Source organism: Lissotriton helveticus, chromosome 5_1 (genome assembly GCF_964261635.1).
Source record: "Lissotriton helveticus chromosome 5_1, aLisHel1.1, whole genome shotgun sequence".
NCBI classification, from domain to species: Eukaryota; Metazoa; Chordata; class Amphibia; order Caudata; family Salamandridae; genus Lissotriton; species Lissotriton helveticus.
The window spans coordinates 301,035,424-301,060,329 of record NC_136065.1 but is presented as its reverse complement, the minus strand read 5'-3'; the positions used below and the strand labels follow the sequence as shown (position 1 = coordinate 301,060,329).

Here is a 24,906-nt window from a genome sequence, read left to right as displayed (position 1 = left end):
CATCAACCTCATGGTCACAGTTTTTTTTGTTGCTCCAGCCCCGACCCTTCCCCACTGACCCCGCCCCCACCAGTGCGGCCCTCGGACACAAACCACACTGTAAATTTGGCCCCCGAGAGAAAGTTTGTGAGGGCGAGGCCACCATTAAAGTAGTCTTGCATTTGCGAGAGCTTGAGCTATTAGCATTAGAAATGACAATCCCTTTTATATATGTGTTTCTTTTGAAAACACATAAATAAAAGGTATTGTCATTTACAATACCAATAGCTTAAACTCTCGCAAATGCAAGACCTATTGCATTGAAAACGATTGTTAAATATGCATATTTATTTTCAACGCTTGACAAATGAGGGAGAACACAGAATAAATGAGAATATTGCTCATTTCATAACATAAACCCTCAAATTGCAGTAACATAAAGCTCTCTCCAGACCTAGTATTCCAACCGAAACCAATCATGCTTATAACTACTTTATCTCTTGGTCAACAGATGATAGCACAAATCGGCTTGGCATAACTTCACCCTAAACGAGTCGGAGGCTCATCCCAACACACCACTGTCAGGAGGACTTAGACACACAAATTCGGGTCTACGATGGTGCTAAGCATAACACCATAATCACAGTATCAGATGAAACAAGATACATTAAAGTAGTTTTTAATCAGTGCAGTTGGAGAACTCCACCAGTAACGCTTACAGGAGACTCAGGACAGTCTTGCCACATCTGAACATCCTTAAAATAGCATATTCTGTATTGGACCACTTACAAACATTTTGAATGCAAAGAACGCTGGAGATTATGTTCTAGCTGTTTCCTATAGATATTTATTCCCAATAAAAACTTCCTGGGTGAATAGAGTGTTTGATCCCCATATGGTCAAGAAGTGAAGGTATACGAGCTACCCAAAATGTAATTAGTCGTGAGCAGTCCCAGACCATATGGATATAGCCCACTCCAGACTGCAGTCGGGTATAACAACTCATGTCGTGCATACTGAAGTACATTGGAAGTAACGTAACTGGGTTTCTGTAAGTCACACACAATGGCCGGCTCTCTATTTAAAAAACAGCAGTATACCAGTCAGATTCTTAGATTTCACTATGACAGTCCCGGAACACTCTGTATTTCTGTGAATATGGTCCATTCGTTGTTGACCTTTTACCCGGGGTCATAGAGCTAAATATATTTATTTTAGATAATGCTTTTTATTAGTTTGTTAATGACAATTATCAAATGCTTTATGAGCAGATTGACATTACAAATTCATTTTTTTTAGTTTGCAATAATGTTTGCTTAGTGCATGCAATGGCACAATTTAATGTAGCTATTATATCATTTGCTGTGGTTGCTGTTTGTGTTCTGCAACCAGTTGGTATTCTAGCGTTGTCATCATGCCATGGTTTCAGTTTTTCTTTAAGAGGTTAACATTCTAGCTTTTTATCAGGCCCTGTGATTGCAGTTTGAGTTTTCAATAGAATTTAGTATTTTGGCTTTATCAATTACTGTGATCATATTTTCTGACCACTGTTTTTAATTTTCTGCGAAACCAGTTTTTTAATTGCATCTCGATTTCCTGTTAATGAGTTTCCCTACAAAGGTTCATTTTTAGCCAATGCAACTCGAACACAGTGAGCAAGGTTTGCCTCGTTTTGTTCTGAGCTTTGCTGTCTAAAAACATTCACAGACTCAAAGAAATATTGTGTTAAAGGAACTGTCTTTACACATTGCAGGCACATAAAACAGGCGCTTGGCTCTGCACTCTAGCACACAAACTCATCTCGACATGTTCGACATGTCCCCAGCAGTGACTCCTAGTTTTTTAGGTCTCGCCTGTCGATGCGCATGCGCATCGAGCAAGCGAGACTATTGCGGCTTATCCACTCTTTATCTACACTGCAAGGAATCGTGGCGATTCCTTGCAGTGCCCGTGACTTTTAAGGTCAATGCGCATGCGCATTGAGCTTATGCGCATGCGCATTGACCTTAAAAGCGCGTGCGCGTGCACGTCCGTCTTTGTTTACCCGCTCCGCCCCCTCCCGCCGTGTCGCATTTCTCCTCCCCCTCCCCTCTCTTCCTTCCGTCTAACGCCGTCTAACTTCCTTCCGCGTAACACCGCCGCAACGGTCACATCCTGCCGTGTCGCACCTCTCCCCTCTCCACCCCCTCCCCTGCCCGCCCCCTCCCCTGCCCGCCGTGTTACGGTGAAAGGCTTGTTTTTGGTTTGTATAATTTAACCCGCTCCGCCCCCTCCCCTTTCCTCCGTGTCGCATTTCTCCTCCCCCCTCCCCTCTCTTCCGTCCGTCCGTCCGTCTTGTTTTCTTTCTCTCCTGCCTCTCCTCGCCAATGTCTTTCTACTTGTAACCCCATTCCATCACTCGCCTCACTCTTCCCTTGTCACCCCACTCTCTCCCTTGTTATCCTTTGGGCTTAACTCAAGGCTTTTCTTTCGTGTCGCACCTCTCCCCTCTCCGCCCCCTCCCCTGCCCGCCCCCTCCCCTGCCCGCCGTGTTACAGTGAAAGGCTTGTTTTTGGTTTGTATAATTTAACCCGCTCCGCCCCCTCCCCTTTCCTCCGTGTCGCATTTCTCCTCCCCCCTCCCCTCTCTTCCGTCCGTCCGTCTTGTTTTCTTTCTCTCCTGCCTCTCCTCGCCAATGTCTTTCTACTTGTAACCCCATTCCATCACTCGCCTCACTCTTCCCTTGTCACCCCACTCTCTCCCTTGTTTTAACTCCAGTCATTGGAAGAGTCTTCGTTCAGAAACTCAATGGAACACACAACACACTGCCAGAGCCCTCGTTCATACCCACCACATTGCTACTTACACCAAACCGCTAAATCTAACACACTTGCCACTTTCCCATCACAAGGTGCGTTTCTTTCTGCTCCCAGAGTGTACAGAGATGTTAAACAAAGCGCATGCTTTATGGTTACAATTATAAACATTGCTGCATCCGACAGCGGTCAGTCAGTAAAGTATCTGCACTCCACTGAAGCGACACTCTGATGCGCACTCGAAATTCCAAACATTGCGTTACAGTAAGTGGTGACAATTAAACTCGACAATATCGCAAAACCATATACGGGCCTCACGATTCAACAGAACGTTTCAAGTACATGTGGGAGGAGAAATAACCTTAACTGTAATAATCTAGACAGCTCTAAACACTGAATCTGACATGTCCTGGAGTGGTTTAGTAACTAAGACCAAAAAATCCCAATGTAATATTAAAGGGAAGTCCCCAAATCACAGACTTTGTGCAGCTTGTAGCGTCACGCTCAGGAAGAGGAATGACAGTTATACATGGGCCTTCCAAGCTGAGGTTTCTTGCTTTGTAGGACACATCAGTGCTACAGATGACACAGACTACTACTCCCCTGTACTGCCAAACCACATGAGCACCCCCTCTTTATTCCACACCCCCTCCCTGAGAGAAATATGCCATTATGATCCTTCCCACAGGACTGTCCCTCTCCGCCAAAGACTGGAGAGGTTCTACCAGGCCAGCCCATAATCTCTCTTCACTAATGTCCCCAATTGAGCCCCTCCTCATCGGCCCCTTCCTAAAGTACCTCCACCCCCGCGCCCCTCCCTAGTAACTCTCCCACCTTACTCTCCACATCAGGCAATGGAGAATAAGCATAGGCAGTCCATGACTATGGTGAAGAATTCCCGCACCTGTCCGTCAGTATCGTGGCTCCTGTTGGATGCACTGCCCCAGGTCACAGCTTGGACTGCCTCTGTACGGGGTATTCAGCGCCTTACGGCCACCATCTTACATTACAAGATCCTACCCGGGTTCGTACTGATGCGCGTGCGCAATACCACCCCTCTACGTACCGCGCTTGCGCAGCATCCACATTGCGCGTGTGCATCACTACGTATTCATTTAGTTACCCCGTAGAGGCTCACAGGAACTGTAGTTTCTAAGATGGACAGAAGCCTCTCATAACGGACAAGCAATAATTCACTGTCCGCTCACCTAATTGTGGCCTGTTTCCACGACGTCTGTCCTTAAAGTATACCAAGTACAAAGAGACACTATTGGCACTAATCTGTCTCCGCACTGTTGTCGGTCAACCAAGTGCTCCCTCACCACAAGTGCCACTAATTGAAATGGTTGCTGGGACTTGTAGTCCACATAAGAAGACTCGGCGGGAAGACGAGCAGAAGAATGCACTACAAGTTTAGGTAAGCACAGCTTTGCTTTTCGTTCCTTCTGGGGTCCCTAAAGATAAACTTCCGCCTAGCTGTAACTATCGTTAAACAATCACAAATAACGTCGTTTTGTTCAAATTGAACTTGAAAGGTTTTACCTTCTACCAAGCACAACAACTGGCAAGAGGAAATTGTTCAAATGAATGGACAGATGTGTTTATCCAATAAAATAAATTGCGTTTATTCAGGCTATGATACGAACACCCACAGGGCGAATAGACAGAGGAGACAGACTTAAGTATGCCGTGGTAACTGTTAACGCTGGGACGTACATGTTGTTAGCTATAACTGAAACTGGTTTTAAAATTACAATTTGTTGAAATTCAACAGATTATAAAGCAGTTTAAAATACACCGATCATAATATTTTATTGTATCATGTACAATTTTAATAACTAACTACATAACAACCATTATCGTTTTAGTGTACCTGGGAAATAGAATGTTGTGTATAAAAAGAGTTCTAGTTTGTATGGTCAAATTTGAAAGATGCCGTAAGAAGAAATGCACTCAGGCCCTCGGCTGCGTCTTGTGGTCTCCGCATCAATTTGTGCTACTTGCTGGTCTTGCTCATGTTATGTGATCCACGGCATGTCCTGATTGCACGAGCGGGACCCGAGGGCTCAGGAAGAGCTCGGCCGACTTCATCCAGAGCGCGCGCATCCCACCCCCGCCCCCTCTGACATCTGCCCGCGAGCGGGACTCTGCTTGAATAATCCCCGCCGCATGAGGCATGGATCCCATTACCGTTTTATGGGTAGTTTAGTAAATTGAGATTTTTTGTCTAGTTGGCAGACTCAGCTGAGAGGCCAACAACTGAATGGGTGCGTCCGAAGAGTCCGGTAGCCTGTACTTCTGCCACGCACTTTTGTTTCTAATGCTTACAGAGCAGGCAGCGCTAGTATCTCACTCGCCTCTCGGCATTCATGCTTAGCTCCCTTTGTTAGTTTTTGGAGGGCAGTGTGATGACCCACTTTGTGGGATAGTTCAGAGTCAGGTAGCCTGCACTTCTGCCACGGTCTCACTAATTCAGAACGCATTTTTTTTTACTGCCTCATTAGTTAACCGCCCCACCTCCACTCTGTTGTCTAGTTGGCAGACTCAGCTGAGAGGCCAACAACTGAATGGGTGCATGCAATAGGTCTCGGAGCATTTGAGTTAGAGCTTTTAGATTTGTTTATGGCTTTTTTTCTTTGTAATTCTTTAGCATTGCCTACAGGAAACAAAAATGCTAAAGATTTTAAAAAAAAACCCATAAACAATTCTAAAAGCACAAACTCTAATGCTGCGAGACCTATTGCATTTCCAATGCTTGTTCATGACTAGGTGACGCAGTGACAGGAAGTATAAAACAGTAGTGAATTGAGGATTCATAATAAGTATTTTAAGCATAATGTCCCCGGGGTTGTAGTGATCTGACCTCTATGAAGTCACAGGCTATTTGCTTTGTTATTGCCACGAGTATCCAAGATTTCAGTATAGAAAACTAACAGATAGCCATTGCAAGCCTATTTTAATATGTGATTTAATTTTTATTCTGAGGCTTCCTCGTCGTGTGTAAGTTACTGATTCACAGGCATTGCATGAGTTCTAAGTATTGTTTGAGAAGACACAATCTCGGGAAATTGTGGATTTTCAAAGCAACATTGCTAAACATGTACCAAATATTTCAGTAATTCACTAAAATCCAGTATGATGAATTTTGGTTTGGATAATAAATTCTAAGAATGTATTCGGATGAAAAGAAAGCTTTTCTTTGCCATCATGTTTTTCGTAAGAAGGCTTTTCTTAAATGAATTAAGCTGTCCTGAGCAGCAAACTGTAACAGTTTCTTGTTTGCTAATCTCAGCCCTCCTACCCTCAGCATCCACTACATCGTTAACAGCATGTGATGGGTCTCTTCCTTTATGGACATTTTCAGGGTTAATTAGTTAGGTTGTAAGACGAGAGTACTAACAAGGGGCACAGTTCCTGCCAATTTAGCCCTTAAGGAGTATCACCATGACCTCCATGGCGAAAGAACACAAGTTTAAAGATGGTCATTCAGATGTACCAAAGACATGGGCAACAAGCGACAGGTTTGAAGCAGGCCCCGGTGCTGGACGATTTGTTTAGCACTAGGCCTGGATTCAGAGTGTTCAACAGCCAGAAAGGTACCATAATGACAAAAAACGCTGTGGAAAAAGAAAAAAAAATGCATCAGAATCTAGAAATGTCTTGATCAGAGAATGTTACATTAACACTGTATTAGGTAAGGGGAAATAAAATCATCTGCCCCCTCCAATCTAACAATCCAACATGGACTAGACATTTTAATTTTTTGATCTCTGAAATGACTCCAGAGTACTTCTTTGCTATTTTTTTCTTGCTTGCTTAGGAGAGAGGTTGAAGAGTGACTTAACCAGGGATTTCCATTACATACCTCTTATACCCAAATGAGGGCTTAAGTTTACTGCTCTATATCAATCCAATAGATCTGAAGGAGTCAGACTGAGTAAAAGTTCAAAAAGACTTGTGAAAGACACAGGACAAAAACAGTTGAAAAGAGTAACGCCTAAGACCTTGTATAGTATTCTATGAATCTTTTTGTACTGTAACACCTGCCAACTGGGCACAACTTCAGAGTGCATCCTGCTAAAGTCCAGTGTGTGTGACTTTTTATCAACATGAAGGGTGTGATGCGTGAGTTGTACCTAGGTAAGCGTAGGGCATTTAGAGAAGGGAAGTAAAATTATGTTTTGTGCACTTTAAAGGATTTTGGTTAGAAACATTAGTGATAAATGGCTTCTTTAAAAACACATTGGACTAATCACATTGCTCAGAATTTTGATAGGATTTTACAAACAAATAGCTGTATCATCCAAAAACGATCCATTTTAGGATAGGTTGTGATTACTATAGCACATTGGGAGTGAAACAGGGGTCAGGACTTACTATAATTTAAAAAACACTTTACGGAGAGAGTGGGGGTTCTTCACAAGTAAATTCTGTGAAACAATGGTGGCAAAATGAAGCATTTTAAAGAACATCAAGGCCCTCATTACGAGTATGTCAGAGTGTTTTTATCTGTACCCGCAATTAAAGGTCTGAGAATACCAAACACAATTTTACTGGATTTAGATCCACACCCGGTAAAACAGTGGATGGCATTGGGGGCAAATGCTGTGGGCATATAAAAAGCCCTGCCTCCAGCTATTCCCTCCCGCACTGTGGGGAGCAGACAACACGTGGCCCAGCCAGGCAGCAGCCTCCCTGTGATTGCTTTAGCTCTCTGCAATGGTAATCATGAAGGTGCCTGACTCGCTCACCCTCCAGTACTCTTCCGCCCCCAAAATATTCTTTTATCTTGTCCCTGGCATCATGTCAATCTAGTGTGTGTGCGCAGAGGTCCAGGCCTGACCCTGACAATATGATGTCCAGGACCTGCCATGTGACCAGGAGTGGTGCATAAACATGCCCTCATAGTGAGCAGGGGACGTCTGTCTTTCCTCTGGGTTCATCACATAAAGTAGTTGTGGCAGCGTATCATATTTTATAATGCATGGCGTTACCAGGCTTTTTTATTTGTGCCTAGAAGAGCATGGTCTACTGACCCCTCTTGTGTAAAGTTCCACTGTTATGTGTGAACCAACACCTTGTACTGACATCCTAATTGTATGTTGAGTAACTGTGCATTTACCATCCTATGATGTATATTATGGTTGTATGACTATGTGAGAGAGCGAGGGAGAGACTGAGTACTGAAGCAAGTCTCATTTGTTTTGGATGCCTTTGGCTTAGCATGGAACGAGCTGGAGAGTGGGGATCGCTTCCCCAGACAGGGGAGTTTTATTGCCTGCATTTCTGGGGCTACAGACTGGAGACCCAGACACTGAGGTGAGGAGGATGGAGAGAGTTCAACTTTTTGAAATTCTATAAAGACTTGGCAAAGGGCTGCTGATTCATTCTTTCTGAACACTGCCATTTAGTCATAGTGCAGATGAATGGTGGGACAACAGTTCCTGTTATTCAAAGAGAGGACGTTTCTAGCCCAGACCTGTCAGTCTGTCCCTGATTACTGCTTCAGTAAGGCTGATGACAACCAATTGCAAACAATTCACACTTCATTGTGCCCATGTTTTGGGTATTCCTGCTTAGGGACAGCATTGGTGCGCCACCCTGTCAGAAGCATCATTTTACACAAAGTCTGTGCCTGGAGAACAGCCTGAGAAGGACACTTGAAAAAGAATCAACCAAAATAGCTTCTGACGGTTGAGACCGGAGATTTTCACCTCCTTCTGGAAATTGTATATCAAAATGGGATCCAAGCCACCCACTTTGTTCTAGTCCCAAGCTCTTCTTGACCAAGGAAAGGAGTGCTCAGCAGAGTACTAAGAAAGCCACTGTGTATCCAGGGCAGGCATCTCCCTGACAACTATTCTCTCAGAGGTGAGTACTCATCACCTGAAACCACTACTTTCTGCTGGAGGAACTGTGCATCTGACCAGAAGCACCCAGAATCCTGCATGACTGCTGAGAGAGGGAAGGAGTCTACCTAGCTCCTGTGGAAGAAGAGACATTCTAGGAAGAGACTAGTCCTGCATGTCCCTAGTAGCTCTAGAACATCCAGAGAGAGCTGACAGTATGCAAGTGAGCTAGAGGACCCTTGTGTCAAGTGGATCCCACTCTTGTCTCATCCCAGCTCCTGGCTGGAACCACACCTGCTGATATCATTGTAAGTCCAGTCTGGGCTGCAAACATCATAGATAGTCTGCCTTAAGGAGCCTAGAAGCGTGTCTGCTGACAGAGGGAAGGAGTGGGCCTTACCAGGAAGGAGATGACCGATATGCTTCTGGCGTCATGAGCACCCAGATGAAATTGCCATACTTTAGAGCTAAGACTAGGAGTGATATGTATTGAGACTGGGTACCTTGGTCTCTGTGCAGTATTGATGAACCTGTGGTTGAGAGTATTCAAGAAGTGTGCCATCATCAAACAATCTGAAAGCCTGCTGTGAGGTGTAGTGGCTGATGCTCTCGCTGCTGACCCAAGAATGAAAGCGCCATGAAAGCAGGAAGCCTCAAGCCGACCTAATGGCTGCAACTGCCTCTTCACCTGGAGGTGACTTGGCCTGAGGCTGCAACTCCTGCTAGCACCAATTAGCAGTGACCACACAGGGCACTGCTGCCAACCGCTGGTGCAGCTGCCTGAGTCTGCCTAAGCCTATTTCTCAGGGATCGACCTGTTTACAGCTGCTGCTGTGATGAAAACGCCCTAAATGAGGTCCTCCATATGGGCCAGGGAGGGCCAATCCCTCACCTGTGTGCTAATATCCCAGACCGCTGCAAGCAAATATAGGTAACTGCTTGGCCTTGCTGCTCCTGGGAATAAGAGCGACTGAGATGTGCACCATAAAGCTGCACGCTTGCTGAGATTGCATAACAGATCCAAGGGAACTTTGAACAATCTGTACCTGAGCCTAATCCTCAGCTACTCTCTAGCGTGCGAGATAGAAATAGCATGACTCATAACCTCAGAGAGAGAGAAGATGGTTGTGGGAGAAAGAGAGGAGGGTGTTGTACTTTTTGATTAGTGCAACCTATGACAACAGTATATACTGGATTGATTGAATGGGCTGGGCTGGACAGTATATATATATATATATATATATATATATATATATATATATATATATAGTATGTAGGTGTGTGTGTGTATATATATATATATATATATATATATATATATATGTATACAGCTCCTGTACACCAGCAACACGAGTCACTCCAATAGCGGGTGCTGTAAACGCGGCGGTGTCCCGCGATACAAATAGTAGCTCCAAATCCTCTGAAAAATACCCAGCCGGGCCAGACAGAAGAATACAGCACTCTCGAGATTTAAGCAGCTTAACAGCACGAATTTATTCTTTAAACAAACGCGTTTGTTTAAAGAATAAATTCGTGCTGTTAAGCTGCTTAAATCTCGAGAGTGCTGTATTCTTCTGTCTGGCCCGGCTGGGTATTTTTCAGAGGATTTGGAGCTACTATATATATATGTATGTGTATATATGTAATCGCCTAGTTCCTCAGGATCGGGTAACTACGAACACCAACCAGACGCTCTTGACAGCACAACAACACAGGCCAGACTTGTATGGTTACGTAAACCGGATTTATTGCATCACAGAACTGCCAGTTGGAATATTAGCACTGCGACCCAACACAGGGAACAGACACCCCGTGGAGGTTCTCGAAAACAGGGTCCAACCGTCCTCTGCACGAATGCCGGTCCCGGCATCCACAAACAGAGGGCACCGTGCTAAGTAGTGGCCGACAATGCCACTCGAGTAAGAAGCAAGTTTCCGCAATACTCCCTAGTTCGTCCTCCGCATTAGTGTCGGTCCCGACACACTCCAACGGAGGGCAAAACACGGGCCAATTGGCCGGTCTTGGTTTGACCCTTGTACTGTGGCTGTATGAACCAACGCCAATTGTGTAAGGCGTCCACCATGCTCGATAACCCTCGAGCGGGGACAGAGGCAATTTACCACGAGGGACTGTGTCCCTCACACTTGATAACTCTCGAGCGGGGAGTGAGGAAATGCACAACGAGGGTCCGTGTCCCTCACGCTCGATAACCCTCGAGCGGGGACTGAGGCAATGCACAACGAGGGTCTGTGTCCCTCACACTCGATAACCCTCGAGCGGGGACTGAGGCAATGCACAACGAGGGTCCGTGTCCCTCCCACTCGATAACCCTCGAGTGGGGACTGTGGCTCCTAACAGCAGAGACACCACAAACGGATAGTGGGACCCGTTTCCCTGCGAGCTCTGTCGCTTCCCTAGTTACGCTACCAGCGGGCGGCAAGATAATTGTACGGATTCAAAGTCTCACCTTCCTCGAAGCTCTGGCGGTGAGTTCCATCAACAAGAACACGGAATATCCGACGCCGTGTCCTGCCTCCATATTTCGTTTTATGCCTGTGCATTCTCCGTGCGTTGCCCTCTGCGGTTGTTCTGGGAGTTGTAGTTCCATGAACGGAACGCTCCTAACTATGTGTCGTGGACGTTCGGTTCGTGTCCTAACAGTACATCCCCCCCTCCATCAGGGACCCACCGCAGGGCCGGGCTTATCCGGATGTTTCCTGTGGAATGCGGACACCAAGCGTGGCGCACAGATCCCGGAGACAGGCTCCCACGACTGTTCCTCCGGCTCGTACCCCTTCCACGCAACAAGGTACCAGAGCCTGCTCCCGCTCCACTTTGAATCCCTGATGCCCTCGACCTCCTAGTCGCGGTCTGCGTCCACCAACACAGGCGAAGGGACTGAAGGTTTGGACGAGTATGAGGGCTTGAGCAGAGACACATGGAACACCGGGTGGATTCTCATGCTGCCCGGTAACTCCAGCCGCATGTTCACAGGGCTGACGCATTCCTTGATGCGATATGGTCCGATAAAGCGCGGGTGGAACACGCTGTGTTTACGAAACCTCAGGTTCTTCGAGGACACCCACACAAAATCCCCCTTGTAGACTCTCTTGGCTTCCTCCAAACATCTCCTAGCGCTCACAACCGTTTCCTTGATGTGGGCTACCCGTCTGTTGGTTTCAGGGATGCCCGCCGTTGTCGTGGGGTGCACCAGAGGGAGGAACCTAGGATTGTGCCCGTAGTTGTTGTAAAACGGAGACACCTTCGTGGAGCTATGCGTGGTGTTGTACGCGATTTCTCAAGCCACAGCTTATCAACCCATTCTTCATTGCCCTGGTCGACGAAGCAGCGGAGGTATTGCTTCAGCGTTTGGTTGAGGCGCTCGGTTTGGCCGTCCGTCCGGGGGTGATAGCTGGTGGACAACGCGGAGGTAACGTGCAGCGCCCAACACCAGGTCTTCCAAAACCGCGCCATGAACTGCGACCCCCGGTCTGATACAATCACACTGGGTAGGCCATGGACCCGCACCACCTCTTTCAGGAGCGTGATTGCCAACTGCCCTGCCGTTGGTACTCCTTTACAGGCGATGAAACAACCCATCTTGGTCAAATAGTCGATTACCACGAGTATGGCGGTATACCTCTGGTCCACGGGCAGTCCCACAACGAAATCCAATGAGATGTTGTCCCACGGTCTTGCGGGGGTCGGAAGCGGCTGTAGGAGTCCCTGAGGGCGGCAATGATCCGAGTTCATGGCGGAGCACACCGTGCACGAGGCTATCCATCTACGAACGTTCTGGTGGCCCTCACCGATGGCCACCAAAACTGTCGCAACACGCAGTCGACCGTCTTCTGTAGACCAGAATGACCAGCGCATGGCGACTCGTGACACCACCGGAAGGCTTGTTTCCTCAGCCGTGAGGTGGGCACTAAGACACAGCGGCCTTTAACCGGTATACCATCCTTGACCTGCCAATCGTCATTCCTACGAAGCCATGTCTTCCAGTCGAACGTGCTGATTCCTCTTTGGATCCCTCGAAGGAATGCCCCCGGCTGGATCGCTCCCACCACTGCACCAGGACGTATGATGGACTTGATGGTTGGTGAAGGGCGCTCCGCATCCGTGGACTGTCTTGAAAGAGCATCCGCCTTCCTGTTTTCCGTGCCCGGCCTGTATGTGATGGTAAAGTGGAACCCAGAGAAGAACAGCATCCATCGCAGCTGACGGGGAGATAGTTGCCTGGCCGCCGTCATGAACTGGAGGTTCCTGTGATCGGTAAACACCAATACCACGTGCTTGGCCCCCTTCAGCAGATGTCTCCATTCGGTGAAGGCGTCCTTTATGGCTAGCAACTCCTTTTCGGCGACGTGGTAGTTCTTTTCCGCCACGTTCAGTTTCCCGGACATGAAGGCAACAGGATGTAGCAACCCAGACATGGGGTTCCTCTGTGATAGGATGGCCCCTGCCGCCAGATCCGAGGCGTCTACCTCCACGATGTACTGTTGTTCAGGGTCGGGATGAGCAAGAACAGGAGCTGACACAAAGGCAAGCTTCAAAGCATCGAACGCTCCCTCTGCCTCGGTTGACCACAGAAAAGCAGATGATTTCCTCAAAAGATGTGTGATGGGAGCCACCATTCCAGAAAACCCCTCGATGAACCTCCGATAAAAGTTGGCAAAGCCAAGAAAGCTCTGCACCTCCTTTATGTTCTTAGGGGCTGGCCAGTCCACAACGGCTTTCACCTTCCTTTCCGCCATTGTTTGTCCTTCGGGGCTCAGCATGACCCCCAGGAATTCCACTGTTGTTACGTGGAAGTCACACTTGCTGAGCTTGCAGTAGAGTGAGTTCTCCCGTAGTATCTGTAGGACCGAAGACACATGCCGCACATGGTCCTCCAAGCTGTCTGAGTAGACCAGTATGTCGTCGATAGATACAACGACGTACACATCAAGGATGTCACGAAGAACGTCGTTCAGGAAGAACTGAAACGCCGCAGGGGCGTTACAAAGCCCGAACGGCATCACTCTGTATTCGAACAATCCGAACCGTGTCTTAAAGGCCGTCTTCCACTCGTCCCCGCATCGCATGCGGACAAGGTGGTAAGCACCCTTCAGATCAAGCTTGGTGTACAAACTGGCCTTCTTGACTTGTTCCAGGAGCACGTTGATGAGCGGTAAGGGGTATCTATTCTTAACCGTGATGGCGTTAAGCGCCCTGAAGTCCACGCAAGCGCGGAGTTCTCCGTTGGCTTTAGGGATAAAAAACAGAGGCGACGCCGCCGGTGATATTGATGGTCTTATGTACCCTAGGCTCAACATTTTGTCCAAATAGGAACGAAGGTGGGTGTTTTCGGGCTCAGACAAGGTGTACAGCCGTCCTCCTGGAATAGTAGCACCAGGGACCAGGTCGATCTGACAGTCATAGACCCTATGGGGAGGGAGAGCTTCCGCTTGTTTGTCATCAAACACGTCCCCGTATTCCTGGTATGCCCTGGGTAGGACCACTTCCTTTTCCGCTGCTGTGGCCACCTGAAACCCCGGACACGTTGTTATTGCTGGAGACCCCGAAGACCCCCCGAATGATCGGGAACAATAAGGGGAGTCCATCAGTAGCACCTGGGATTCCCAGTCGATGGATGGGTTGTGTTTCTTCAGCCATGGCAACCCTAGTATGACTCCATACTGTGGAGCACAGATGATGTTGAAGTCCAAGACCTCCTTGTGGTGTTTTCCGTAACCCACCGCGATATCACCTGTGTGTTGGCTGATGGGCCCTGAAACCAACCTGCGCCCATCTACCGCATAGACTTCCTCCGGGACCGCACACGGCAGAAGCTCAACCCCAATGCGGTGTGCCTCTTTCTCGTTCATAAACAGCCCAGTGGCTCCTGAGTCGATCATTGCTGAGACCGAAACCCATTCTTTCCGCACCCTTAACTGTAGAGGAATAAACATATGTCTGGGTCTAGTTGATGCATGCAGCTGTGCCGAAGGGATGAAGCCATGACTCCTGAAATCCCCTTCCTTGTTCCGGGAGTCCTTTAGTTTTCCGCCCCCTTTTCCACTGTCGCGGTCGACAAGCGGCTGGGGCGAGAACGTCCTGTTCTTGGTTTCGCGGGACACTGGTGGACGTAATGCCCCTTCTTTCCGCAGTACAAACAAAGGCCTTGTTTCCTGCGGGACTCCTTCTCGGTTGCCGTAAGGCTGGCTCTGACGGCTCCTATGTCCATGGGCTCATTACGGTGAGCAGGCGGAGATTCTGTGGTCACCTGATGGCTCGAAGCGAGTGGTGCCCTGTCCTTCTTTGGACCACCCCCCACGTCGTTCGCTTAATCGATGTTCCAGGCGAAGGGCCAGGCTGATCAAGTCCTCGCAATGCACTGGTTGTGGGTCGATCTGTGCAATCACGTCCTTCAGCTCTTCGCTCAATCCCTGATGGAATAGCGCTGTTTGTTTCGCTGGAGGCCATTTGGTTTCCGTGACTAGGCGCCTGAATGCGTTCAGATACTGGACGAGACCTGAGGTGCCTTGTTTCAGCTCAAGTAATTCTCTATCTGCGGTGTAGGAGTCTGCTCTCCGGTCGAACACCTTTACGAATTCCTCCTGAAAGGCTTCCCAATCGTACAAAAGCGGGTCGTCCCTGCTCACCAAAGGCACAGCCCATTGAGCAGCGTTCCCCGCCAAATAAGAGATCATAAAGGCGACTCTCGTCTGGTTTGTAGGAAATGACTTCGGCTTGCAGGAGAAGTGGAGGGCCACTTGCGTTATGAAAACCTGGACGGTGGTGGGGTCCCCACTGTACCTTTCCAGGGTGGCAAGCGGTATCGCCACTGGCATTTCCACCACAACCGCAGCAGGCTGTCCTGTATTAGGAGCCCCTGCATTAAACGGGTTCCTCTGCATGTTGTCCATCCTAGCCCGTAGGTCCGCCGTTTCTTGGCGGGATGCAGCTAGTTCGTTCTGGACATCAAGCAAAGCTGTCAACACGTCCTCCATCGTGGCCATGGTTCAGCACCCAACCGGGAGGATGATTAGAGTTTGTTTGTAAGGTCGGATATTATGTAATCGCCTAGTTCCTCAGGATCGGGTAACTACGAACACCAACCAGACGCTCTTGACAGCACAACAACACAGGACAGACTTGTATGGTTACGTAAACCGGATTTATTGCATCACAGAACTGCCAGTTGGAATATTAGCACTGCGACCCAACACTGGGGACAGACACCCCGTGGAGGTTCTCGAAAACAGGGTCCAACCGTCCTCTGCACGAATGCCGGTCCCGGCATCCACCAACAGAGGGCACCGTGCTAAGTAATGGCCGACAATGCCACTCGAGTAAGAAGCAAGTTTCCGCGATACTCCCTAGTTCGTCCTCCGCATTAGTGTCGGTCCCGACACTCTCCAACGGAGGGCAAAACACAGGACAATTGGCCGGTCTTGGTTTGACCCTTGTACTGTGGCTGTATGAACCAACACCAATTGTGTAAGGTGTCCACCACGCTCGATAACCCTCGAGCGGGGACTGAGGCGGTACGTACAACGAGGGTCCGTGTCCCTCACACTCGATAACCCTCGAGCGGGGACAGAGGCAATGTACCACGAGGGTCTGTGTCCCTCACACTCGATAACCCTCGAGCGGGGAGTGAGGAAATGCACAACGAGGGTCCGTGTCCCTCACGCTCGATAACCCTCGAGCGGGGACTGAGGCAATGCACAACGAGGGTCTGTGTCCCTCACACTCAATAACCCTCGAGCGGGGACTGAGGCAATGCACAACGAGGGTCCGTGTCCCTCGCACTCGATAACCCTCGAGCGGGGACTGTGGCTCCTAACAGCAGAGACACCACAAACAGATAGCGGGACCCGTTTCCCCGCGAGCTCTGTCGCTTCCCTAGTTACGCTACCAGCGGGCGGCAAGATAATTGTCCGGATTCAAAGTCTCACCTTCCTCGAAGCTCTGGCGGTGTGTTCCATCAACACGAACACGGAATATCCGACGCCGTGTCCTGCCTCCATGTTTCGTTTTATGCCTGCGCATGCTCCGTGCGTTGCCCTCTGGGAATCGTTTTTTGGCGCAGTTGTTCTGGGAGTTGTAGTTCCATGAACGGAACACTCCTAATTATGTGTCGTGGACGTTCGGTTTGTGTCCTAACAATATATATGTGTGTGTATATATGTGTGTGTGTGTATAAATATATATATATGTGTAGGAAAGTGGGTTTCTGTTGCAGTAACCCCCCACTTTTTGCCTGATAACTGATGCACTTTTCCTTGGTGTGCCCTGGGGCCCTGCCAATCAGGTTCCCAGGGCCTGTGTCCTTCCCCCAAAAACCTCCGCTCTTGTGGGCCTGCAACAATGCACATCCTGGGGCGAGGTGCTAAGCCTCCTTCCCCAGGATGGGCAGGGGAAGCTTCAAAGGCATGCCGCCTTTGTGAGCTTCTCCAGGCCACTTACTGTACTCAGCAACTGGCTCCCACCGATTCCTACCCCCCACTCTGGCGGGAGGCAGGTGGGAAACCCAAAGTGAGGAAAGAGGGTGTGCTAGCCTCTGCCAACCCCACCCCTCAGGTGGGGGAGGCGAGGTGAAGCACAGCTCCGCGCTCTCGCCATCTTAAGGATGGTTAGCCCTACCAAATCAGAGACAGGCTCCTGCCCCCTCCCACTGGAGAGTGGCAGGATAGGGGGTGTACTCACCCCAGGGAAGGGACACATTGGTCCCTGACCTTCCCCTACCTGTAACGCCCCTAAATGTAGTATTTAAGGGCACGCTGAACCTTCCTTCCTCAGATCCCGATTCCGAAACTACCAAGAAGAAAGAAGACCTGCCATGCAGCTGCTAACAAGAGGACAACACCAACTGACTTGGCCCCAGCCCTACCGGCCTGTCGACCCTCGCACCTGCTAAACCCCAGCGTCTCCTGTGGTCAGCAAGCTCAAAAACCCCGCAGGTCCTGACTGCCTTGCTCATCCAAAGACTGGGACTCCCACGAGCAGTGGTTCTGCTCAAAGATCTACAACCCCTGGTGCCAACCAGGAACCGCAAATCCAGCACACTCATCACCCGCTGAGCCCGGCCCGTGCCTGAGTGGACAAAGACCATAAGGACGTCCTCCCGGCCACTGTGACCAAGAATCCATCACCCAAGGACCCTCCTCGACACTCCTGACGACGCCTGCAGCCTCACAACCAGGGAACCCTCCAGCCGCGACCAGCAGAGGGTAAGATTTCCTGACACCAAAAGACACCCCTGCACCCGGCGCCCCACAACCCCCTGTTCCCAACTCCTGGGTGTCTACCTAACCTACACCTTTCCAACTTAGCTCTCGAAGTGGTGGTCGCAAATGAAGAATCTCCGTCCCCGAGCTTGCAACCTTTGTTCGTCTTGCAGCTTTCCCATTTAAATACATTGGGCGCCTGACGGCCCAAAAGCACCCTGCACCCAGCTGCCCGAGTGCCACTGGAAGTGCAGCATCTGTTCTATTCTACTTCCCCACTGGCCCTGTGTAAGTGACCAGGAGCTCAGCTCCCACAGCCGCTTGGCCTGCCTACCAACAGCCACCAACCAAAGGCACCCTGCCCGCCGTAGGCTAACATTGGGTCTACTCACTCTGCATCCCGCTTCCCGCTTCCCCTGTGCCACTGAGGGTGTAACGACTGTACCTACCTGAACCTGGGAGACCCCCGAGTCTTGCCCCAGAACCGTAACTCTGCCAGTCGAGTACTTTCCTGAAAACCGATAACTCACATTTTCTTTGAAGTATTCACTAAAAATCAACCAATCAACGAAAACGAAATTACTCACCTGTTACCAGGAGAGATCCCAGTGCTGGGTCTTTGTGCCCAACACTGACCCTAAAAAGTATTTACAACTGTGATTTTCCGATAACCTGATTTTCCCCTATAGGATAACATTGCCTGGTTTTGACAGAAATTCTTCTAAGTGTCGATTTTTGAAACATAGAAATATTTCTTAAAACATAGAAATATTCCTTAAAAATCGCCTGTGTAACAAAAACGATTTCTTTCAACTGTTTACAGGAGATGCACCAGGGCTGAATCCAGGATCCAGCCCTGGGTAAGAAAAACATACACAAAGTAATTGATATTGCATTTTACTTAAAACTCCCATTGAGCTCAATGTTATTATTGTGTTAAGTTTATGTTGCATATTGCAACAACTATATCTATTGCATTTAAAAGTCTATTGCTCATTGAAAGTATTCAATTGCAACATCTCATTCTCAGAAACTATTTTTATAACTACTTGTGGTTCTAAAATAAAACAATATATTTTTATATACAAAACAATTGGCTAGAGTTCAGTTCTTGATTGTGTGAGACCATTTGCTGACCACAAGTACAACAAGTGCTTTACACTGTCCTCTGATACTGCCTTACTGCTCGACCGAGCTACCACTTTAGAGAGTAAGGTTATATCTAACTTTAGCCTCTGCCAAACCTCTGGGGACTGTGAACTCTGTGCACACTGCACCTTACTTTGGTGCAGTATATACAGATATATAACACTAAACTTAACAGAGGGTTAAAGGGGAAAAAAATATATTTAAAGACCTAGTTGCATCCTATCCACGAATCCATCTATACCAAAACATACATGGATACTACTGGTCTATTAACATGTGGCTACGAATGGTGATGCAGTGGTGCAACGTGTGTTATCAAAGTTGAATGTTTTGTTTCGCAGATGGAAAGAAAAGGAAACCCATCAGCCCACCCAATGGCGGAGCATCATCATCTGGGATTTTGTATGAAAAACTGGTATCTGCTAGGTATCTCACTTGTTGGTATCGTGATAACAAACCTAGTATAGATCCACCAGTGATGAAAGGCTATAGGAAGTAGTATGGTGGTGCTGAATTTTTTTTGCAGTGCTTAAATTGTGATATTAAATCATAAATGTGAAACTAAAATTGACTATCATGATGCCAAAAACAAATTTTATTATGGGGCCATCATGATGTCAAGACTAAAAACAGCGTGTAGATAGTATGGAAAATAGTAACTATCATCTGGTGAAAAAAGGGGTCGACATGTTTCAGCCGTGCAAGGTCGAAAAGTAGACCTGTGGCTTTCTTCAGGACCGATAGACAAAACTACTGCAAAAAAATGTGAATAAATTAACAAAAATTCATCCTACCATGTATCGAATGCCAAGGGGTAGGAGAGTTATCTCTAGGAGTAGATTTCTTTCCTGAAAAAATAAACATGTATATACATATATAAAACACAGACAGTACATTAACACACAACAAAGACATATAATAGCCACAGTAAATTTACTGTAAATTTTGAGGAGGCGGGCCTGCGGCATCAAGATGGCGGTTGCACTAAGAGTGCTCCCGGACCCCCTCCGTCATCCGCCCAGCATCCGTGCCTAATTGCCTACCTGTACACCATCTGCCTGCCTGCCGGTGTCCCCTGTGGTGCATGCCTCCCACCGATGTGCCTGAGTGCCGTCTCGTCGCTCCTCCGCTCCTCCTATGCTTCTTGCTCCCGGAGGCCTGGCGCAAACAAGATGGCGGCCTCCGGGTAAGGCGGACCACCACATAGACAGGCGCCCGCCTGGGCCCCGTGTCTCCCCCTGGTGATCTAGGTCCGAGGTGACGGACTTGTGGGACTGCCTTCGCCCCGGTGGGGCTGCGGCAGGGTCGGCTGAGCCGGGAGGTGCTGTCGGCGGCCCTTGAGACTGGGGCTGCCGTGTGGAGGTGTTGGCAGTGGGAGGTCCCTGGGGTGCTGGCCCGAGTCGTAAAGCCAGTGCCGCCCGCCTGCTAGTGGGGGACCCCTGTGGCGCCTACCCCCCAGAGGCTGCCCAGGAGGGTGTTCTTGGCGCTCCTTCCCCCGGGGCCCCCTCTTACTCCAGCTGCCGGGGGTCGGCACGGCCGGGATGGCGCCTTCTGGGTAGCGGGGGCCGACGCATTGAGGAGCGCCGGCCCGGGGCCCTGTGACCTGCACCAGTGGGTCGGATCCGAAGAGGAGACGGTGAAGCCGCGGGACTCCGCCAACACTCCCCTGTAGCTGAGCGGAGTGGGGCTGCAGGGCTGTGGGCCTGCCCGGCCGAGGTGGGAGTGGAGGAGTCGGCAGCGGGAGCGGACGATCCTGCGGGAGCGGCGGAGAGACAGCTCCTTTGCCCGGCGCAGCTGAGGTGAGGAGTTCCGGGGGGTTGGAGGGGGCTCGATCGCGCTCGCGGCCTGAGGGACCCCCGCTCTGTTGTTGGCCTGCTGGAGATCCCGTGAGGCGGCCCTCAGCCTGTGCGTGGTGCCCCCGACCCCCCCCCCCCTAACGGTGGACAGCACTCTGCTGTGGGCTGGAGACTCGCAGAGGCGAAGGTGGACTTTCTTGAGACCCCAACCCGGGGAGGACTTCGCGGGGGGGCGAATCCCCTAGGGAGCCCCGGCCGGCCTTGAGATCCGGGCCCCACGCTTGCTCATGATTTGAGGTCTTCTACTCTAGGCCGAAGTTAAGGCCTGGCTCCTGCTGTCCCAAAGAACCATCATCTGTGTCCAGGGGCTAGTCCTCCCAAGAATAATCACCAAGTATTAACTAGAAGGCCAGAGCAAGCCAAGAACTGCTGCTGCTGCCCCGAATAGGACTCCGCTCCTACCTTGTCCTTGCAAACAACTCGCTGTGTGGCTGGCTGCTGCACTGCCTGCCTGAAGGTGACTGCAGCATGCTGCCACCCCCCCCCCCTCCCCACGAGGCAACCCACCGGCCCCGTACCACTGTGGACGGGCACACCCAGCACCGAGAGGCCTTGGAGGCGTCAGAGGGACCCCCCCCCCGGGGTGAAAACGACCATCGACGCCCGACCAAGTGGGCTTGAGCCACAGGGAGACCCGAGGGAAGACCAGCGAGGAGCGAGCCTGCCCGGGGCTGTGTGCCCGGGGGACGATAGGGGATCAACGTCACCTACGGGGCCTGGGCCGGCCGGACCCTGCGACAGGCCTATCGAGGGCTTGCCCCTAGGGGTCGCCCTGGCTTCAACCTCTCCACCTGCAGGGCATCGAACCGAGGGACCCGTCCTTCTTGTCGAGGAATCCGGCGCTGTTGGTTCTGCGCCCCCCCCCTTCCGACTGCGGTCCGGCTGTCTGCACCTATGGGCAAGCCCCGCGCCCTCCCGGCCCCTGGCCCCACAACCTAAACAACAATGGAGCAATTTGCGAAGCCAGATCGAGGTCCCGGTGGCGGGGCGGCGGCCAGTTCCGGCTCAGCCGGAGGAGACCTATCGACCATCCTTCAGGCAATCTCTGCGTCCCAGACGTCCGTCGAAAGCAAGATCGGGGAGGTGCGGATCGACGTGGCCTTATCCGCCAGGATCTCCGCAAAGCCACGGAGCGCATCACGGAGGCGGAATCCCGGATTTCCACGGTTGAGGACGATGTTGCTACCCTCAAGTCTCAAATGGCCCGTCTCCAGTCCAAGACCGCGTAGCTCCACCGTAGGGCGGAAGACGCGGAGAACAGGACACGTCGGAACAACCTGCGCCTCCTGGGCTTCCCCGAGGGGGTGGAGAAGGAGAACACTGCCGGCTTCATGGAGACATGGATCCGCTCCTGGATGCCCAAAGAGAGGCTCTCCCCCTGGTTCGCGGTGGAACGTGCCCACCGCTTCCTCGCTCCTAAACCGCCGCCTGGAGCCCCTGCCCGCCCCATCATCCTCCGTGTCCTCAACTTTCGTGACAGGGACGCCATACTGGGGGCAGCCAGGGAGCTGGGGCCGCTGCACCATCAAAATTCAAGGACAATGGTGTTCCCGGACTATTCCAAAGAGGTCCAGAACCCAACGTCGCTCATACGAGGAAGTCAAGCAGAAACTTAGGGCACTGGGCCTGCGGTACGGGCTCCTCTTTCTGGCCCGGCTAAAAGTGGTTTTCCAAAACAAGACTTTCTTTTTTGACTCCCCTCAGGCCACGCGGACCTGGCTCACGGAGGAACGGCCCCTCCGGCAGCTGAGGACCCTGTCTCCCTCCCATGGAGCCCCGGAGCGGGTGGAACGCGCTGCGCCGAAGCCCAGACGCCGCAGAACTGGATCTCGGAGGAGAGCGGGCCGCCGAGGCGGCGGCTCCCAGTCGCCCGAGGAATGGGCTCAACGCTCTCCGACCCAAACCCAGGCGCGGGGTCTCGCCCCTTCGCCACAGGCCTCCTCCCTAATCGACTTGGGCAGCGTCCCCGGTCCCAGTGAGACCCTGCGACGAGCCATATCTGACTCTGATTTGTCAGGTGGTCCGTGGCTCAGACGGAGACACCGGGTCATGACTGCCAACACCACCCGTGCCTAAAACTAGGACCCGTAGCGAGTCGCTACTGTCCTGTTCCTAACTCGGCGTCTGAGCACATGGACCGGTTATGTCGGGGGCCTCCCGGCGATGTGGTTCCGAGTTCACATATCTTGATCTGCAGAGGTTTGCTTGCTATTGTTTGCTGTTATCAGGCACTTAGCTCTTCATCCTAATGCATGGAGGGGGGTCCGACTCAGCCATGTCCCAATCCCATGGTTTCTAACCGTTTTAGTTTAGCTGTTTGCCTCCTTGCGAGGTGGTGGCTAGTTAAGGGTGACAGATGCTTCCTGTTTCGAAGTATAGGGTGGGGGAGTTGGGGGGACTAGGAGGGGGGAGGGACCGTTTTCCCTCAAGACTTTGTTGTTTTTGGCCACCCACGGGCCGCTGTCCGTTGTTCTCATTGGTAGTCTCATGTCCTGCTGTCTTCCTTTGCATTTGAGAGCGCCCCCTGCCCCCATCAGCTATGCTTCGGTGCCCGGATGGGGCTGTGACCCACCCCCCTGCTCACGAGGGGGCTCTCTTCTCCGCACGCCTCACATTCAGCCCCGACTTCACAGATGACCCACCTGCCTAACGCGCCTCTCCGCGTCCTCTCTTGGAACGTGAATGGCCTCCTAGACCGCACTAAACGCACTGCAGTGCTCCGCGCGGCTCGCCGTCACTCACCCGATGCCTTACTCCTCCAGGAGAGACATCTTCTGGGCTCCCACTGCCAATTCCTGGCACGCTACGGGTTCGACCGAGTCTGGCATTCCGGCTTCGCCAGGGGTTCCAGGGGGGTGGCCATCCTTCTGCGACGTGGGCTCCCCTTCACGTTAATTGATGCCACCACCGATCTGCTGGGGAGGTTTGTGGCCATATCGAGGATGATGGAGGGTAACCCCGTCAATCTTCTCTGCGCCTATGTTCCCACGGGGCTCCTAGCCTCTACTCTTCGGCGCCTTACACAGGTGATTTCCTCCCTGCCACAGGGCCTCACGGTCATCGGGGGCGATTTTTAATGCTGTCCTACAGCCCTCCAGGGATGCGACGACCCCCCCCCCCCTCGGCGCACTGACTAACGTCCGCGAGGAGCCTCACAGGATGGACCTCCGCTATGGGTCTCTGTGATGTGTGAGGGTGTGGAACCCTCGCAAAGACCAATACACGCACACCTCGGCCTCCCACCATACCCACTCCCGCATAGACCTTATTCTAATGCCTGCCACAGATTGCCAACTGGTATCTGGAGCCGAGATCCTTCCTAGGGGGATTTCAGATCACTCCCCCATCTCTCTCCGTATCGGGTCCCCCTCCCTGGGCTCCAGGACGACCTGGCGCTTAAACGCCTGGTTCTTACAAGACCCTGAGCTGGTGGATGCTCTTGGTCAAGAGCTCTGCCACTATTTTTCTACCAATGCAGGCTCGGTCCCGTCGCAGGGCACGCTCTGGGAGGCGGGCAAGGCGGTGGTGTGCGGGGTCGCCAGAGGATTAGTACACGCCAAACGGGCAGCCGGAGTCTCCCAACTGGCGCTGTTGGAGTCCCGAGCCGTTCATTTGGAGCGGGCCCAGCTGGCTGCGAGCTCAACAGACGCGTTTAGGCAACTGGCGTTGGTCCGGGATGAGATTTGGAGGCTCTCCCTTGAGTCGGCCAAAATGCTATGGCACTCCTCTGTAGTGCGTATTTACGGGTGGGGGACAAGAATGGCAAACTGTTGCGCAATCTGATATCATACCCCAAGGCCCATCGCTTCATTCCGGAGATCCAATCTGCCGATGGATCCCGCCAGGTGGCGTCGATGGCTATCGCGCAAACCTTCGCTCAATACTACGCTGCCCTATACGAGGCACGTACCCCCAAAGCCTCCGTCGCTGCCTTGATGGAGGAATTCGGGACTAGCCTCCCCTGCCTCCCCCGTGAAGCCGCGGACTCCTTGGACGGCCCCCTTACCCAGGAGGAAATCCACGGAGCTATCACCCTGCTGCACTCTGGTAAGACGCCCGG

At 51.1% G+C, this 24,906-nt stretch overlaps 2 protein-coding genes across 5 annotated transcripts in view; one reads left to right on the top strand and one right to left on the bottom strand.

Annotated features, from left to right (window-relative positions):
* The window catches only part of NMNAT1 (nicotinamide nucleotide adenylyltransferase 1), a 229,078-nt gene that overhangs the window by 86,843 nt on the left and 117,329 nt on the right, over positions 1-24,906 (top strand). The gene's annotated exons all lie outside the window — the stretch shown is intronic.
* LOC144754468 (uncharacterized) overlaps positions 5,436-24,906 on the bottom strand; it is a 129,173-nt gene continuing 109,702 nt past the window's right edge. The window contains exon 6 of the mRNA XM_078642284.1: positions 5,436-6,391. Within this exon, the coding sequence (XP_078498410.1) occupies positions 6,356-6,391 (36 nt within the window). The 3' untranslated portion in view covers positions 5,436-6,355. The remainder of the gene's footprint in view (positions 6,392-24,906) is intronic.